The 18,189-nt window shown below is 38.3% G+C and overlaps 1 protein-coding gene across 2 annotated transcripts in view; it reads right to left on the bottom strand.

Annotated features, from left to right (window-relative positions):
• Window positions 1–17,719, bottom strand: part of LOC131036616 (ATP-dependent RNA helicase-like protein DB10) — a 57,897-nt gene extending 40,178 nt beyond the window's left edge. The window contains exon 1 of one of the 2 annotated variants that reach the window (XM_057968540.2): window positions 17,083–17,719. In XM_057968540.2, coding sequence (XP_057824523.2) covers window positions 17,083–17,460 — 378 coding nt within the window. In that variant the 5' untranslated portion in view covers window positions 17,461–17,719. The remainder of the gene's footprint in view (window positions 1–17,082) is intronic. The other variant, XM_057968541.2, reaches the window with a different exon arrangement.
• Window positions 17,720–18,189: the final 470 nt, after the last annotated feature.

Here is an 18,189-nt window from a genome sequence, read left to right as displayed (position 1 = left end):
TAAGGAAAAACAAAATTTCAAAATTCAAAATTAAGGAAATGACGATGAACAATTCAAAAATAAGACAATAAAACCAATATCGCCATACCTCAGGAGAGAGCTAACTCTAGAATGCAAATGAGAAAAATTTGCCTAGGCAAAATTGACGTATAGATAGTCTTCAACGTGATTTTTTCTTCAAAATATCAATTTCGCCACCTTTTGAGTTGTCCTTGACGTGATCTTCAATGCCTTTGACAATTCGCACCAATAGAAACTTCAAGATTCGCACCACCTTGCTTGGAATGAAATTCGCTCCTTTGAATACAACTTCGCACTTCTCAAATCGCAAGTGAATGAAGAATGATAATGTGAAAATGAAGATTTCACCACCCTCCCTTTATAGCGCTCACACCACAATTACCATATAGGCCGACTTGGAGATAAAACCACTTTTTAAAATGATTTTTAAATTAAAATGACAAGGCCGACCTCCCTTTGTAGCGCTTCAAATTCGATTTTTATTAATTAATTAATTAATTAATTATTAATGCCTTACGTTTTTTAATTTGCAAATTTCGATTTTAATAAAGGCAAAAATAATTAATAAAAGATCAACGCCATATTAAATGCTAATTAAATTAGATTTTCAATTTTATCGAACTTAGCATTTAAGGAAATTTGAATTGTTTATTTGGCGCCAAAACTATGAAAACAAAGGGGACGTACCTCATCGCTCTGGTCCCTTGGAGAGGGACAGGAGCGATTTTGTTCTTGTGGGCCTCATTTCACTTCATCACCTTCGAAAATTATATTCAACGGATTCGCAATGCCTCCTTTCATTCATTCGTGCCTTGAGATCGGTTGAAATTTGGCGAGAAAATCATCTACAACAAAAATCGCTCTGGTCCCTTCCTGAGGGACAGGAGCGAACTTAAGCATTTTGGTCCTTTGTTGACGTTTGATAATCTTCAATTTGTCTTCAACGGGTTCGATTGACCTCCTTTCTTGCCTTCGAACATAAAATTTGCTTGATCTTTGCCCAGATCGTACCTTATGAAGAATTTCGCTCTGGTCCCTTGGTGAGGGACAGGAGCGAATTTGACCCTCTAGGCAAAAACTTCATCATTTCGTTGTTTTTGATCAAGTCTGGATGCTCTATCATGCTCATTTCGTCCTTCACCATGCCTTTGATGTCTCGATTCGTCCAAACAAGGTCAGGAATGGCTCAACTAAGCATTTTCGCTCTGGTCCCTTGGTGAGGGACACGAGCGATTCGCCTTGGTCCCTTGGAGAGGGACAGGAGCGCTTTTCGCTCTGGACCCTTGGAGAAGGACACGAGCGAAATTTGACTTTTCGCACTCTTTATCAGGATAATTTTAATGGAATATAACATTTAAGTATAAGTGACATTTCCTTCTATGTTTCTTCTTTCTTATACTTTAAGTTATATTCCATATATACTTTCAGGATGTTTGAGAGTGGTTTCAGACCTCCAGGAGTTATATTGCAAAATCTAGTTTTTGGAGGTTTTTTCAGTTTCCAGACTTAGTCAAATTTCAGGATCAGGGCATTCCAGACTTAGCCAAATTTCAGGATCAGGACTTCACTCAAGCTGGACCTGCTACCCTGTTGATCTCCCCGACAGCACTTCAAGTTATATTCATTTGATAAAATATATCTCTTTGGACCTTTTCACATCGTCAAGACGTTAAAATCCTGCAAGGACAAAGCAAAATTGGATTTGTAGCTCCGGTCCTTCACTGAGGGACAGGAGCGATTTTTCCCCTGGAGGCATTTCTGTGTTCATGAAAATCTTCAATTTATATTCAATGGAAAGATCTCGCCTTTCTCCATCACTTCCAATTCGTAATTCATCTTGACCCTGCAGGAATAGTAAAATATTTGAAAACGAGCTCCCGTCCTTCACTGAGGGACAGGAGCGATTTTGCTCCTACAGGCCAAAATAACATGATTTTAGACATTTTAACACTTCACAAGGCAAAAACAAATCATTTGAAATGCCTAGGATCAAAAATCAAAAATGTCAAAATTTGGTCAAAATTAGTCAATTGGACAAAATTCATGCTTCATCATCAACACTTAGACAAATTTAAACTCTGCGTTCAAAATTCCAATTGAAAATAGACCATTCCTGGTGAATTCATTTCATTCAAAATTACCTCCTACAAAAGGAAATTCAAAAAGCTCCCAAAACCGACTGGATTCAAACCAAAACCCTAGAAAGCAAAGCGAAAACGAGCAAAATGAGCAAAAAAACATGGGTCCCCATTTGCAATGGGGCGATGTGTGAAAACGTCACAACAATACTGAATGTTGAGATGTCCATATCTCTGATGCCACAAAGTGCTGAGAGGGGAAACACGAGCTGCCAGAGCCACTTCAGGAGAATCACCAGTGTCAAGAAGCCCGTATAGGCCATGAACCTCTAGACCAACAGCAACGATAAGACGAGTCTCCCGATCAATGATGGAACACTTGTGAGCACTGAACACCACATCTAGCTGAGGAGAATTCCTCATAATCTGATTGACAGAGAGCAGATTAAGTTCCATACCAGGAACATAGTACACATTCAGGAAGATGAGATTCCTGCCACCAGACTGTATCTGAACAGTGCCTCTGCCAACAACTGTATACTCCTCACCTCCGCTGAATACAACGGAATCACTGAAAGATGAGAAGTTTGTAAACCAGTCACGCCAATGAGAAAAGTGACGTGACGCACCAGAGTCGATGTACCAAGCAGAAGACCTAGCATGATCTGAAGACCGCTTAGCCATAAAGGCATAAAAGGCAGACTCCTTCTGCTCGGAATGTTCAGCAACATGCGCCTTCTGGTGTGACCCTCCCTGCTTCTTTTGTTCAAAAGCAAGCCTCTGACGGCAATCTTTCTTTATGTGGTCGTACTTGTGACAGTAATTGCACTGCACATTCTTCTTCTTAGCAGCATCCTGTGTCTGAGAAGAGCCTTTCTGCTGAAAAGGCTGAGAGGACTGAAATTTGCCGTTATCCTTGTGAAAGGATTTGGCTGAAAAAGCATTTTTCGAGGAGGCTGACGTAGTACTACTACCAAACTGTTGTTTCCAGCAATCCTGCTGCAGAAGTTTGGTGCACAATTCTGAAAACTTCAAATCAACATTAGTTGAAGTAATATTGAGGGTCTCAATGAAGTGTTCATACGATTTCGGAAGACTTTTTAGAGTGATTACTACCATGTCTTCTTTCTCCATAGTTCAACCAATAGCTTCGAGCTGATCTCGAATGTCCTTGATCCTCGTGAGGTGTTCCTATAAGGACATGCGTTCGTCCATCATGATGGAGAACAGCTGATTCTTCAAAAAGAATGCTCGACTCTTGTCGAATGTCTCATGCAATTCCTTCAGATGCTTCCAGATGTCGGAAGCTGTCTTGCCAGAAGGAATCTACGGTAACTGATCATCAGTCATGGAGAGTTTGAGAAGCATAACTGCCTCCCCACTGCGTTCATCAAACTTATCTTGATCTACACTAGGTGTACCAAGACTGAGCTCTTTTCCCAAAACAAGCTGGTCAAGACGCCTATATTCAAAAATGGTCAACATATGCTGTTTCCAGATGTTGTAATTGTTGCCATTAAAGTGTTGACTGCCTTCTAACATCAGGTTGGTTAGAGAAGCCATTTGCACGTTTCCCAATGCACTGAAAACAAAAAAAACTAAGAGGCACTGGCACAAAATTCAAAAATTTTGAATCCCACTGCAGAAACAGAGGCAGATGCGGGTACATATTTCAAAAAATGGACTGGCACGAATTTCAAGAAAAAAATTTCGGCTGACCCAAAAATCCTTGCGAGAAACCCAGAAGGAATCTGCTGTCGAAATCTGGATCCGCTACCTCGAAAATCGAGGCACCCAAAAAATTCTGACGACGACCTAGATGAGATCTTGAAAAACCCACCAAGAATCTGCAATCAGAAAAAAATTTCGACTAAATCTGGAGGGTCAAAACCCTAGCCGAAAATGCAGATTTCCGTCCAAAAATGGTAGAAAAAAATCTGCAGGCAGGAAAAAACGCGATCACAAATAAACCCACACGCACAGGCACAGGAAACGAAGTCATGCGGCCAAGGATGAAAATCGCGATTTTTTACACAGCAAATGCAAGCGCCTAGAAAACACACGAACCGAAAATCCGCAGTTTCAAAAAAAATCCGAACAAGTTGAAACAAGTCCGTGATTTTGTGGAAGAAAATTCCCAAAAAAATTCGAACAGAAAAAAAAATCCTTCGATTTTGTTTTTCAAAACAATAGAACAAAAAAATTCACACTGAATTTTTTGCTTTGAAAAAATTTCGAATTTTTTAAGGAACCAGGCTCTGATACCATAATACAGATGTAAAAGCATATGGATTTCAAAGAATCGATTGATTTACAGAATGAGCAAGACGCTCATAAATAATACAAGAGTATTTACAAGAATAGCAAATTTCTAATAAAAAACTACTGAGAAGATCATAGAAGATCTTACTAAAATAGAATATACACTATTGAGCATTAATACTAAAATTAACATTATTTTAATATTCTAATATGGTGGGACTAACAAAAGAAATAGAACACTGTTGAATTTTATTGTCTCCTCATCAAGTAATTGTACTTTGTAGTTTGTATTTTGTAAAGTATATTTATCATTGATTTAGTGACTAAATTTTTTAATTTTTATTTTACTAAATCTCTTTTTTTTTCTTTCTTAGGTAGCAGAGTGTTCTTTAAGTCAATTGATGCTTCAAGGAATGTAAAAAATATTGAGTATCTTTGTGGGTTGTTGGAGTAAGTGTTGGAGGATGTGGATGAGAAGAATGTGGTGCAAATAGTGATTGATAATGCAGCAAATTATGTTGTTGCGGGTAGAGACTTCTTATGGAGAGGCACCCCACCTTGTTTTGGACCCCTTGTGTTGCTCATTGCATTGACCTCATATTGGAAGATCTTGGTAAAATTCCATGGATTAAAACATGTGTAGAGGCTAGAAGGAATATTTGTAAATACATACATAATCATGTCTAGGTCCTCAACCTTATGAGAAATTTCACAAATAAAAAAGAGTTGTCTCGTCCAGGAATTACCCGATTTGCAACAAATTTTATCACGTTGCAATCCTTGCTTCAATCCAAGGCCGAATTGAAATGCATGTTTGTAAGTGAGGAGTGGACGACATCATCATATGCAAAGACCACTACAGGGATTAAGACATTTGATTGGATTTTTGAAGAGCATAGCTTTTGGCAACCGACCAAGGAGATTGTGCGGATAATTATCTATTATATTTTTCATTTTTGTTCTCATTTCCATTTCATTTCCTTATTTCTATTCACTTGTTTATGTAAAACTTAAAACTTAAAGCTTAATGTTTGAACTTTCAACTTGTGATCACAATTCATAGAGCCTTTTGTTGTTCTCCTACGAGTTGCTGATGGAGAGAAGCCCGCAATGGGCTACATTTATAAAGGCATGGACAGGGTGAAGGAGGCCATTAGAGCCATTTATTCAAGGAATCAGGCTAGGTATGGTCCCATATGGGAGGTCATTGATTGACGATGGCACAATCTGCTTCACAGGCCTATACATGCAATTGCCTACCACCTTAATACGACGTTCCAGTTTCGCCCAGATTTCAAGGTCGAAGATGGGGTGTGTAGTGGGCTCTACGAAGTTGTAGAGCGAATGTCACCTGATTTATCAGTTGGAGCACACATAATCCGTGAGATAGAGATGTTTAGGAATGCACAAGGAGACTTCTTCTCATGAGACATATGCAAGCAAAACTGGACACAAATGATGCCAGGTAAAAATATAATCAAGGCATGGTTTAAAATTTAAATCTTAAACTTTTCTATCTATGATTCTATTACCATTATCCTAAACTCAAAGTTCTAGAATAGAAATGATTTTTATTATTTTTTGTTTCAGATGCATGTGGGAGATGTTTGATAATAAAGTGCCCAAATCTACAAAAGATTGCAGTTCGTATCTTGAGCCAGCCATGTAGTGCTTCAGGATGTGAGCGCGATTGGAGCATGGCGCAATAGGTTGGCGGTGCAAAAGTTGAATGATCTTGTGTTTGTTCATTACAACCTTCGCCTCCATCACAGACAGATCTTGGGCACTGACACATCTCCTATCACTTTAGAGGAGGTTGATCCATAAGGAGAGTGGAACACTGAGCTTGATGATCCTATCTTCAATGATGAAGACTTAGAATGGGTAGATCAGGTGGATCGAGAGGCAAAGGCCGTAGCAATGGCAAAATGAGGCTAGAGCACGAGGAAACCCATTCGACCCCGAGATCGAGGACAATGTGGACGAGGATATGGATGTCACCGAGCCTGAGCCTGAGCCTCAGACACAGGCAAAGATCATGGCTACAGAACCTTCCAAGGCCTATCTTAGGCGCACACATAGGACAATTGCGGGGTCAATTGATATTGGCTCCTCTAAGCCTTAGACTTCTAGGCTCTAACTTTTATGTTGAACTTGATATATGTTTTGAACTTTTGATGACATGGATTTCGTATTCCATGAAGTTTGTAGACATTTGACACTATCTATATTTCTGATGTGTTATTTAGTTTAGCCTATTTCCTTTACCACAAGCCTAAAATTTGCATTTATACTCATGTGATCAATGTAAACTTGTGTATGTGCTTCTATTTGATGAGATTATTGTCTTTAATGTTTATTTATTAAAAAATGCATGAAAGGAGTTTAAAATCGTTAAAAATCTTTAAATTTATTAGGTTTTTCAATTTGCATAGTCTCAGTTGAGTTTGGGCGCTGAGTCTGAATCCGAGTCAAAAATCAACTTGTCGAGTCCGAGTCTTGTAACTTTGGTATTTCTGAAAGTTGGGAATGGAGTCTAAATCCAATCAATAGGATGATTCCCAAGATAGCGTAAGGATCAACGTCCCGTAAACTTTGAGGGCAAAGTCCCAAGATAGGGTAAACGCTTGGATCCGTTAACATTAAGGGAGTCTATTGTATTTTGGTCTCTATGCGCTTTGGTAACATAGACATCCTCTTCTTCCTTAGAACTGAAGTAGTAACAAAGGTTGATACTTGCATTAAGAAATATGGATGATAAAATTAATTATCCAGTATGATAGAATTAATTATCTAGTATGGTAGATGTGTTGCGTGAATATTTTGTCACTAGCGTACCAATGACAAAATATATGATTCACTCACATCTATGTTGAGAAATTAATCTCTCCTCTCATCAAGGGGAGGTTCCCTTTGAAATTTCTTCTCTAAATAACAAGAAATTAAAATCTGTGGGTTAGTTTCGGGCATATAACTCTCTTTTTTCAAAGTCTATGTATTCTCCCTCCATTTTGTTACAATTTCCCTATCACTTTGATACTTAAGGAAATGAACGAATTAATCCAACAAACTATACCAAAATTTTATAAGCAAGAAGCACAAAGTCCTTCTTGAATATAACACTAACTTCACTAATTATCACAATGATAAGGAATCCAACTTGCAGCTCAAAGTCTTCAAGTTTAATTCCTCAATCCTTAATACTACAAACAATAGTAGCAATACAAAGCCTACTCCTAATCACTTAACAATAGAAAATTTCCCAAATATTCAAGGAGCACAAAGTCTACTTTCACAATTCAAAAGCTCTTTTACCCACTTAACAATATCTCCGATATCAAGAAATTCAAGAACATATATAAGTAATGAACATAAGAACATCAACTCATATAAACAATTTTTGACACAACACAAAGTTTGAGATCAGATAAAATTGCATCATTAAACATAAAAATATACAAATGAGGGTCCTCCTTATATATAAAAGGAGTGGAGAAAAATGTGGGCACAGTTGACTAATTCAACTGCACAGTCCCACTTGAATACAACTACAGCAGAAAGAAATTATGCAGCTGCAAGAAAAGTTGCAGCATCTAATAGCACAGTTGACTAATTCAACTGCACGGTCCCACTTGAATACAACTACAGCAGAAAGAAATTATGCAGCTGCAAGAAAAGTTGCAGCATCTAATAATGCAACTACATGAAAAAAAAATGTCAAAAGGAGACACTTTATTCATCTTTCTCCTCCCCGTTTGATTTTTGGAATTCTTCGAACTTAGTCAGGATGGCCTCCATCTCTGCTTTGTCCGGCATTGGGGTAGAATCTGTGATCACACGAACACAGGAAATTGCATCTTCAGCCTTCACATATTTCTTTTTTCCATCTTTCAGCATGGATGCAAGGACTTCAAAACTGACTTGGATCTCCAGTAACTTGTCGAATGCACTAAGCGAGAAATCTTGTCCCGTGCAGTGATCCATTAAGGAAAGAAACTCCTGCGTGATGGCATCACTAGTAACGAGATTTTGATTGTCATCATATAGATAACAAGGAAGGTCAGCAATTCTGGCAGAAATGAGATCAATCTCATCATCACCTTCCTTCCTTTCTCGATCCAACTCTGCAATCATCAATCTTATTGTCTGTTTCTTGTGAGAATGTGACAAGATTTGGATATATTTTTCTCTTGTGGGAATCACTTTATTTTCAACGAGGACATCTATTCTGAAGTCCTCCATTTTGCTCCAAAGGATTATACTCTTCTCAATATTTTCAATTTCTTGAGATAATGAAGTCTTGATACTTTGCATGTGACTTTGGATTACTTCAAAATCGGTCAATAACCCAATTGTTGAACTTAGAAGATGAGACCCTTCTGATTTCAACCGTGCAATCCATTCGTCCACCACTCGACCCTTGGTTCCCACCTGTTCAACTTTCTTAAGAGCTTCAGTGTCCATTGAGGAACCTATGGGCTCAATCTCCTGGGGAGATTGTGTAACTTTAAAAAGAACATTGGTCAATTGCTCGCACTTTTGTTTTAATTCATTCTTCTCATCCTTCTCTTGATCAAACCTCCGTAACAAAGAGTTAAAAGCCGTTTGAGAATCCAGCTTAACACTCTCATGCGTCTCTACTCCCAGCTCTACAATTTGCATGGTATAGTCTTCAAGTTGTATAATATCTTTACTCTTATCTGACGACGGTACCATGACCTCAACATACTTCTTTGTTCCTTTGGGCTTTGGAGGAACCAACTGCTCAAAAATCAAACTCATCAGGCGAAATTACCTGTTTCTTCTTCTTGGGTGCTACTACCTCCATCTAAGGTGATAATTCTGGATTGGCGGGTGGAGTAGTAGCTTCTTGCTGAATATCACTTGGTATTTCAGGAGCAAACTAGCTTGAACTTGCAGTGGTAGTAGATGATGTTATCGGTATCAATGCTGAAGTATCCAGTGATAAGCCTGTTGATGTTGATGCTTCTTCAGTTACAGCCACAGAGGGGAGAGTGGAAGGTGCAGCGGAAATAATTGCAGTACTTACCAGAGGTGGAATTTCTGTTATGACCGTCGTAGAAGGTAAAGTCATCATTTGTTGTTCTGCAAATGCTTGCTCCATAGCTTCACGAAAATCCAACATTGAAGATTCAATGGTGGTTGAAGGAATATCATCCAAACTGGAAAAATTGGATAAAGTGAAAAATTGTTGAGCAACTTCTAACTGTGACATGTCCAAATTTAAATCTTCATCATCAAATCCTTCATCCTCTTGATCCGAGTCCGTTTCAATAGAATGAATAATAACCTTTGGATGTGTAGGCGCCTGTGAGGTGGCAGGGACATTGATTTCGCCATGATGTGTTGGCTCTTCATCCTGTGCTTCCTCTTGATGAGGAATTTCACCTTCTTCCAGCTCATTTTCTTTCTTAGTCTCTATAGCAGGCTGTTGTTCTGATTCCTTTGTGACTGTCTCTGGTGCTGCTGAAGACGATTCACCTTTCTTGGACCCTTTAATTGTGAACTTGATTTTGGGTCCTTTCCCCTTAAGATTGCGTTACAGGGGCCGAGGATGGTACTTGTGGATCTGCTCTGCCCTTGGTTCTTGTTTCAGCCGTAGCCGTCTTACCAACCAGGCCATCACTATTATCATCATCTCCGGAACTAGCAGGAAGTTGTTTCATTCTAAGATTCTTTTTCAACAACCATGCATTGGTATTTGCCAGAACGGGAGAGATTCTTTGAGTGAAGACTTACTCTCCTTTTTCGACCATTGCACCAGTGGAAGTGGAAGTCGACAATCTTCTTTTCATAATAGACTGGTTCTATTATGTCATTAGTGTCCTCCATGGTCATTGGGATTATTGCCAAATCCAGATGTTCAATCTGCTCTAGGGTAAGACGACTAAAATCCATTCTTCTTATGTCTTCCTCATCTTGGCAATCCGCCCACACTTCCTCCAACCTAAAAACATTGGTTTAGTTTCTTTTGAGCTTATTCTTCATACCACGAAAATCAAAATTAGTTCATGCTTTGAACCTTCTCATAGTGTTCCATTGCATCTCTTCCTCCCATGTTCTTGGCCTTGCGGTTAGTTAAAACTGAGTACCTGCCAATAGATTCTGGGAACTTCAATCCGGTCTTATGTGCTTGCCATTGCTTTTCATGCACATAAATTAGTTGCCAACACAACTCCATGAGGATAACTTTGTCAAAAGGATACCTTGGTAAAATGAAAGGTTCACATGAGAAACATCCTATCCGGATGTAAGTGAATGTTGGAAACTGAAGAAAAACGCATCCGGAGAGACACCCTGTTATATGCAACCTCTGACTTTCTTTGTTGTGTGGAAGTGCATGTTTGATAAAAGCCTACAAAAGAAAAGATTATCAGAGGCTGCATATAACAGGGTATCTCATTTCGGATGCATTTTTCTTCAGTTTCCAACATTCACTTACATCCAAATAGGATGTTTCTCAAGTGAACCTTTCATTTTACCGAGGTATCCTTTTGACAAACTCATCTTGATGGAGTTGTGTCGGCAACTGATCTATGTGCACGAAAAGCAATCGCAAGCACATAAGACCGAATTGAAGTTCCCAAAATCTATTGGCAAGTACTCAGTTTTAACTAACCCCAAGGCCAAGAACATGGGAGGAAGAGATGCAATGGAACACTATGAGAAGGTTCAAAGCATGAACTAATTTTGATTTTCGTGGTATGAAGAATAAGCTCAAAAGAAACTACACCAATGTTTTTCGGTTGGAGGAAGTGTGGGCGGATTGCCAAGATGAGGAAGACATAAGAAGAATGGATTTCAGTCATCTTACCCTAGAGCAGATTGAACATCTGGATTTGGCAATAATCCCAATGACCATGGAGGACACTAATGACATAATAGACCCAGTCTATTATGAAAAGAAGATTGTCGACTTCCACTTCCACTAGTGCAATGGTCGAAAAAGGAGAGTAAGTCTTCAATCAAAGAATCTCTCCCATTCTGGCAAATACCAATGCATGGTTGTTGAAAAAGAATCTTAGAATGAAACAACTTCCTGCTAGTTCCGGAGATGATGATAATAGTGATGGCCTGGTTGGTAAGACGGCTACGGCTGAAACAAGAACCAAGGGCAGAGCAGATCCACAAGTACCATCCTCAGCCCCTATAATGCAATCTAAGGGGAAAGGACCCAAAATCAAGTTCACAATTAAAGGGTCCAAGAAAGGTGAATCGTCTTCAGCAACACCAGAGACAGTCACAAAGGAATCAGAACAACAGCCTGCTATAGAGACTAAGAAAGAAAATGAGCTGGAAGAAGGTGAAATTCCTCATCAAGAGGAAGCACGGGATGAAGAGCCAACACATCATGGCGAAATCAATGTCCCTGCCACCTCACAGGCGCCTACACATCCAAAGGTTATTATTCATTCTATTGAAACGGACTCAGATCAAGAGGATGAGGGATTTGATGATGAAGATTTAAATTTGGACATGTCACAGTCAAAAGTTGCTCAACAATTTTTCACTTTATCCAATTTTTCTAGTTTGGATGATATTCCTTCAACCACCATTGAATCTTCAATGTTGGATTTTCGTGAAGCTATGGAGCAAGCATTTGCAGAACAACAAATGATGACTTTACCTTCTACGACGGTCATAACAGAAATTCCACCTCTGGTAAGTACTGCAATTATTTCCGCTGCACCTTCCACTCTCCCCTCTGTGGCTGTAACTGAAGAAGCATCAACATCAGCAGGCTTATCACTGGATACTTTAGCATTGATACCGATAACATCATCTACTACCGCTGCAAGTTCAAGCCAGTTTGCTCCTGAAATACCAAGTGATATTCAGCAAGAAGCTACTACTCCACCCGCCAATCCAGAACTACCACCTTGGATGGAGGTAGTAGCACCCAAGAAGAAGAAACAGGTAATTTCGCCTGATGAGTTTGATTTTTGAGCAGTTGGTTCCTCCAAAGCCCAAAGGAACAAAGAAGTATGTTGAGGTCATGGTACCGTCGTCAGATAAGAGTAAAGATAATATACAACCTGAAGACTATACCATGCAAACTGTAGAGCTGGGAGTAGAGACGCATGAGAGTGTTAAGCTGGATTCTCAAACGGTTTTTAACTCTTTGTTACGGAGGTTTGATCAAGAGAAGGATGAGAAGAATCAATTAAAACAAAAGTGCGAACAATTGACCAGGAGATTGAGCCCATAGGTTCCTCAATGGACACTGAAGCTCTTAAGAAAGTTGAACAGGTGGGATCCAAGCGTCGAGTGGTGGACAAATGGACTGCACGGTTGAAATCAGAAGGGTCTCATCTTCTAAGTTCAACAATTGGGTTATTGACCGATTTTGAAGTAATCCAAAGTCACATGCAAAGTATCAAGACTTCATTATCTCAAGAAATTGAAAATATTGAAAAGAGTATAATCCTTTGGAGCAAAATGGAGGACTTCAGAATAGATGTCCTCGTTGAAAATAAAGTGATTCCCACAAGAGAAAAATATATCCAAATCTTGTCACTATTGTCTCACAAGAAAGAGACAATAAGATTGATGATTGCAGAGTTGGATCGAGAAAGGAGGGAAGGTGATGATGAGATTGATCTCATTTCTGCCAGAATTGCTGACCTTCCTTGTTATCTATATGATGACAATCAGAATCTCGTTACCAGTGATGCCATCACACAGGAGTTTCTTTCCTTAATGGATCACTGCACAGGACAGGATTTCTCGCTAAGTGCATTCAAAAAGTTACTGGAGATCCAAGTCAGTTTTGAAGTCCTTGCATCCATGCTGAAAGATGGAAAAAAGAAATATGTGAAGGCTGAAGATGCAATTTCCCGTGTTCGTGTGATCACAAATTCTACCCCAATGCCAGACAAAGCAGAGATGGAGGCCATCCTGACTAAGTTCAAAGAATTCCACAAATCAAACGAAGAGGAGAAAGATGAATAAAGTGTCCCCTTTTGACATTTTCTTTTCATGTAGTTGCATTATTAGATGCTGCAAGTTTTCTCGCAGCTGCATAATTTCTTTCTGCTGTAGTTGTAGTCAAGTGGGATTGTGCAGTTTAATTAGTCAACTATGCCCACATTTTTCTCCACTCCATTCATATATAAGGAGGACCCTCATTTGTATATTTTTATGAATAATGATGCTAAGCAAAACTCTGTCGAATTTTTGCCTCAACTAAGACTTTGAGCTTTTGTTGGGAAGATTTGATCAAGCAAATAAAGAAAGCAATTTTATCTGATCTCCAACTTTGTGTTGTGTCAAAAATTGTTTATATGAGTTGATGTTTTTATGTTCATTACTTATATATGTTCTTGAATTTCTTGATATCGGAGATATTGTTAAGTGGGTAAAAGAGCTCTTGAATTGTGAAAGTAGACTTTGTGCTCCTTGAATATTTGGGAAATTTTCTATTGTTAAGTGATTAGTAGTAGGCTTTTTATTGCTACTATTGCTTGTAGTATTAAGGATTGAGGAATTAAACTTGAAGACTTTGAGCTGCGAGTTGAATTCCTTATCATTGTGATAATTAGTTAAGTTAGTGTTATATCGAAGAAAGACTTTGTGTTTCTTGCTTATAAAATTTTGGTATAGTTTGTTGGATTAATTCGTTCATTTCCTTAAGTATCAAAGTGATGGGAAAATTGTAACAAAGCGGAGGGAGAATACATAGACTTTGAAAAAAAAGAGTTGTATGCCTGAAACTAACCCACAGATTTTAATTTCTTGTTAATTAGAGTAGAAATTTCAAAGGGAACCTCCCCTTGATGAGAGGAGAGATTGATTTCTCAACATAGTTGAGAGTGAATCATATATTTTGTCATTGGTACACTAGTGACAAAATATTCACCCAACAAGATGAACAATTTACTTATTAATAACTGATAAATTAATTGAACTATGAAATATCACAAATTTGATTCATGTTAAGATAGATTTGTCTCCTAATCAATTTAGTTTAAGTCATAAATATATTGAAATAGATTAATTGTGGTTAAAACAGGCCTAAACCTAGTAGGGGACATTACAATAGGGGAAATCATTAAAGCCAAAATAATGCCCGTCTTCGAATGGATGCAATGTTGGCACCTTGAACCCTTGGAAGGACACAACATTCAAAACAAGCTTAGAAGAAGAATGTCTGAGGATGAAAAATTCCTTTGTTTAAAAGAGAAAAGAATAATGAGCAAGGAGAATGTCACTTTACAATACAAGAAGCCTCCAAATGAGAAGGTTGAAGTTCATTCAGATGCTATTAACAAAAAAAGCTAAGTCTGAGAAGCCTAATGATCTTGTGGAACCCTATGACAAAATCCTCAACTTGAAAGATGTCATCAAAAAAGAGATTTACGAAAAGATCTCTGCACTCTCACAGTTTCAGAGGAGGATTTCTTCTAGCTCACAACAATATAAACAGATTAGCTCGAAAGTGCACAACCATTATGATTTTCTCCAGAAGACATTCTACATTGATTATTACATAGTGGAGGAAAAAGAATAAGTGAATGCTGATATGAAGTTGATTGACAAGGACTTCACTTCTAAAAGGAACTCTGAGAGCTAATTTTTCTGTTGTTTCCTATGGCTTGTCTTTTTGCTTTGTTTTTATCTAATAAGAGGCTTACAGACTCTAAAACTGGCTCTCCCTTGCTTCTCAGCTTTCTCTTTCAGTGGCCTTGGCAGCTGTCACCTCTTCCGATTGTACATTTGAGGGATCTCCCATCTTCTATTAATATATTTAAATTTTACCCAAAAGATAAGGATACAATTGTACATGTGGACCTAAATGGCAGAAATGAATAATGTTGTCTTAAGAAACACATACTTCAATCCCTAGCATAATACCACTTGAAATCATTTGTGGGCATACATATTGGGAGAAAAAAGTATTTCTTATAGATAAACAATGCCATCAAACAAGATAAATAATCAAAGAGTTATATAAGTTAAGCCATCAAGGTTGCTCGCCAAGACATGACTACAAGCTTCTTTTATAATGACTTAACCTCTAAAAAAAATCTAAGAATCACCATTGCATATGTAAATGATTGAGAAACACTTCATTAACACGAGGGAATTCAAGAGCATGCATTCTACTAACTAAAAAGTAGTGTCCTGGGCCATGCTGCCATCAAATACATGTTGAGGACCATAAATGATAATAAAAGAGGTAAATCTTACCTTCTTATTCAACACAAAAGTGAGATGTACGTTCAGTAGAACAAAACAAACTTTCTAAGTTAACGTTAAGCTCATCAAGTCATGCTTGCCACAAAGAATAACTAGACATTAATGCGAAGCTTTGAATCTTTGGTTACTACGCTGAAGTAGAAAACAAAGTTCAAACAATATAAATTGGATTTAAATTGGAAACAAAATGTAGATTTACCTCATTATTTCTTTGATATGTATCGCATGGCTAAAAAAATAATTGAATATAACAGCCATTGACCATTTTTTAATATGAGAAAAGAAAATTATATAAAGTTCATAAATACACAAACCAAAGTTCAAGCAACATAAACGGGATTAAAATTAGTAAAATGTAGATTTACCTAGTTACTTCTTTGGTGTCTATTACGTAGCTGAAAGACAAATCATTGAATATTAAAGACAGTGACCATTTAATAATGCATATAAATGCATGCTTCGCTGTACATTGTTTTACCATTTTAATGAGCTTGCCCGGCTATTTTCCAGGCAAACCATTTGTCTTCTGTCAAGCAATTTAAGGTTATCTAAAGAGAAAATATACTGATAAAATGCTCTAGTACTAAAGCAAAATGAATCATTACCACTTTCAAAATTGCGTACATTTTCTAAATTCCAAATGTATATGTGCTTCTTAGTTGTTTGGCAGAAGGCAATGAATACTTATATATCCATGGTAATGAATTGTCTAGAGAGATAGGACTGTAGACAACTCAAAATCTTACACACTAAGTAAACCTTGACTTTACACGAGTACCGGTTTAAATCCTGCTTTAACGTGAAAGATTCTCGCAACTCGAAACACAGATCCTCCAACGGAGGAAACCCATTACTTTCATGGTTTGAATTCTAGGTTTTCAACCAGATGTTGAGTATTCTCCAGGTTTTTGAGAAACATGCTTGGCCTATTTAAAAATCTCAGAGACCATGTAGGTTGAATATTTGTTTTCACCAAAGCCCTCCAAAGAGTCATAGTTGGAGGAAACCCATTACTTTCATGGTTTGAATTGTAGGTTTTCAACCAGATGTTGAGTATTCTCCAGCCTTTTGAGAAACATGCTTGGCCTATTTAAAAATTTCACAGGCCATGTAGGTTAAATATTTGTTTTCACCAAAGCCCTCCAAAGAGTCATACTGGAACATATAACTGTCCAAATTGAAGGTAAAACTAACGGATGTACTCATCTAAACACGCAAAGAATACGTTTAGCAAATTAATCAAATAAAGCAGAAGCTAGTACCCCTTTCCTTTTCGGCACACTTACACAGATATTGGCACTAAAATAACATAAAAAGTAAACACTTTAATCCATATAGCATAAAGAATTTTAATTTTATCTTCAACCGGATAGGACTTGAAAGAATCCTCTTAACAAGTAAATCCAATATGATAAGTCCTACACGCCAATCTGTCCTAAAAGACGAAAATATTCAAAAGCAACCATAATTCATATAAATGGAAGATGTTGCGATAACTAACCTGCTGGTTTCTCGGTACAGGAATTGGAGCAAGCTTGGGCTGAGCTGGAATGAAGCCACTGGTGTTAGAATGCATGCAATCTGATCTGGCACCCTGTTGAACAGTAGCTGGGGTGTGAACAGACGCCGACTGGTTTTGAAGAGATGGGTCATCGGTGGTTACGGGGGGCAACTTCAGGGCGGAAGCCGCAGGTGGAGGACCTGGGGGCAGCGGCGGAGCGGCAATTGGCCTTTCGTACTGCGTAATATTTGTTTGAGGGTTCCAATAATAAATATAACCCGTGCTTGTGTCGACCAGGGCTCGCCATGGCTCCGGAAGATTCGGATCGTGTGGTGCATATTGAGGGGCCGGTGTTGCTGATGCCACTCCATTCTCCATGCTTGCAGATCTAAACCCTTTACTTGTTTCTACAATTGAAAACAAAAACCCAACTCGACGATTTAAAAACCCTAATTCAAACTTCTGATTCGGAATGTTTCAAATGCATGCAAAATTCAGCAGGGATTGCATAAGAATAGCCCCCCATTAATTCAATTCGAAGAAGGAAGCCCGCCACATGACCAAAACACAAAAGCTGTTCGTCAAACACAAGCCGAATCGCGAACGGTGGTTTGAAAAATGAAGGAAAATTATCAGAATACGGCAATGGTAGACAACTCGGATATTATCATTATTATTATTATTATTATTATTTTATTATTTCATCGATAAAAAGGAATTATTACTATTGTTTAATTAAGCCGATAGGCTTTTAGTGGGGGCTTTTTGCCGTCAAAGTGCAAGACAATCCAGCGACTCTCTCTTTCTGGTGACCAATGGCTTTTCCCGGCAAACAATAGGTTGCTTCTTGGTTGTTTGCCGGAGATTATGACATGTGTCCCTTACACGCATCTCAGAGAAGTGGCGAACGGTAAGTGATGGGTTGTGCTTTGTTTGGTTTTCATTTCCCATTATTTCGCTTGTCACTCGGTCTGTGCTTCGCATATTTTGGGGTTTTGCTAACCGTCTTTAAGTTTTAGTGTTTGTGGTATCTGCAGTTCGATTTCCTACATTCGTTGTTTTATCTGCCGTTGGGTTTCCTGCATTTGCCGCTTTGTGCAGGGTTAC

Source organism: Cryptomeria japonica, chromosome 1, assembly GCF_030272615.1.
Source record: "Cryptomeria japonica chromosome 1, Sugi_1.0, whole genome shotgun sequence".
Taxonomy (NCBI): domain Eukaryota; kingdom Viridiplantae; phylum Streptophyta; class Pinopsida; order Cupressales; family Cupressaceae; genus Cryptomeria; species Cryptomeria japonica.
The sequence above is the reverse complement of the archived record's forward strand: the minus strand, read 5'-3'. Positions and strand labels throughout refer to the sequence as shown.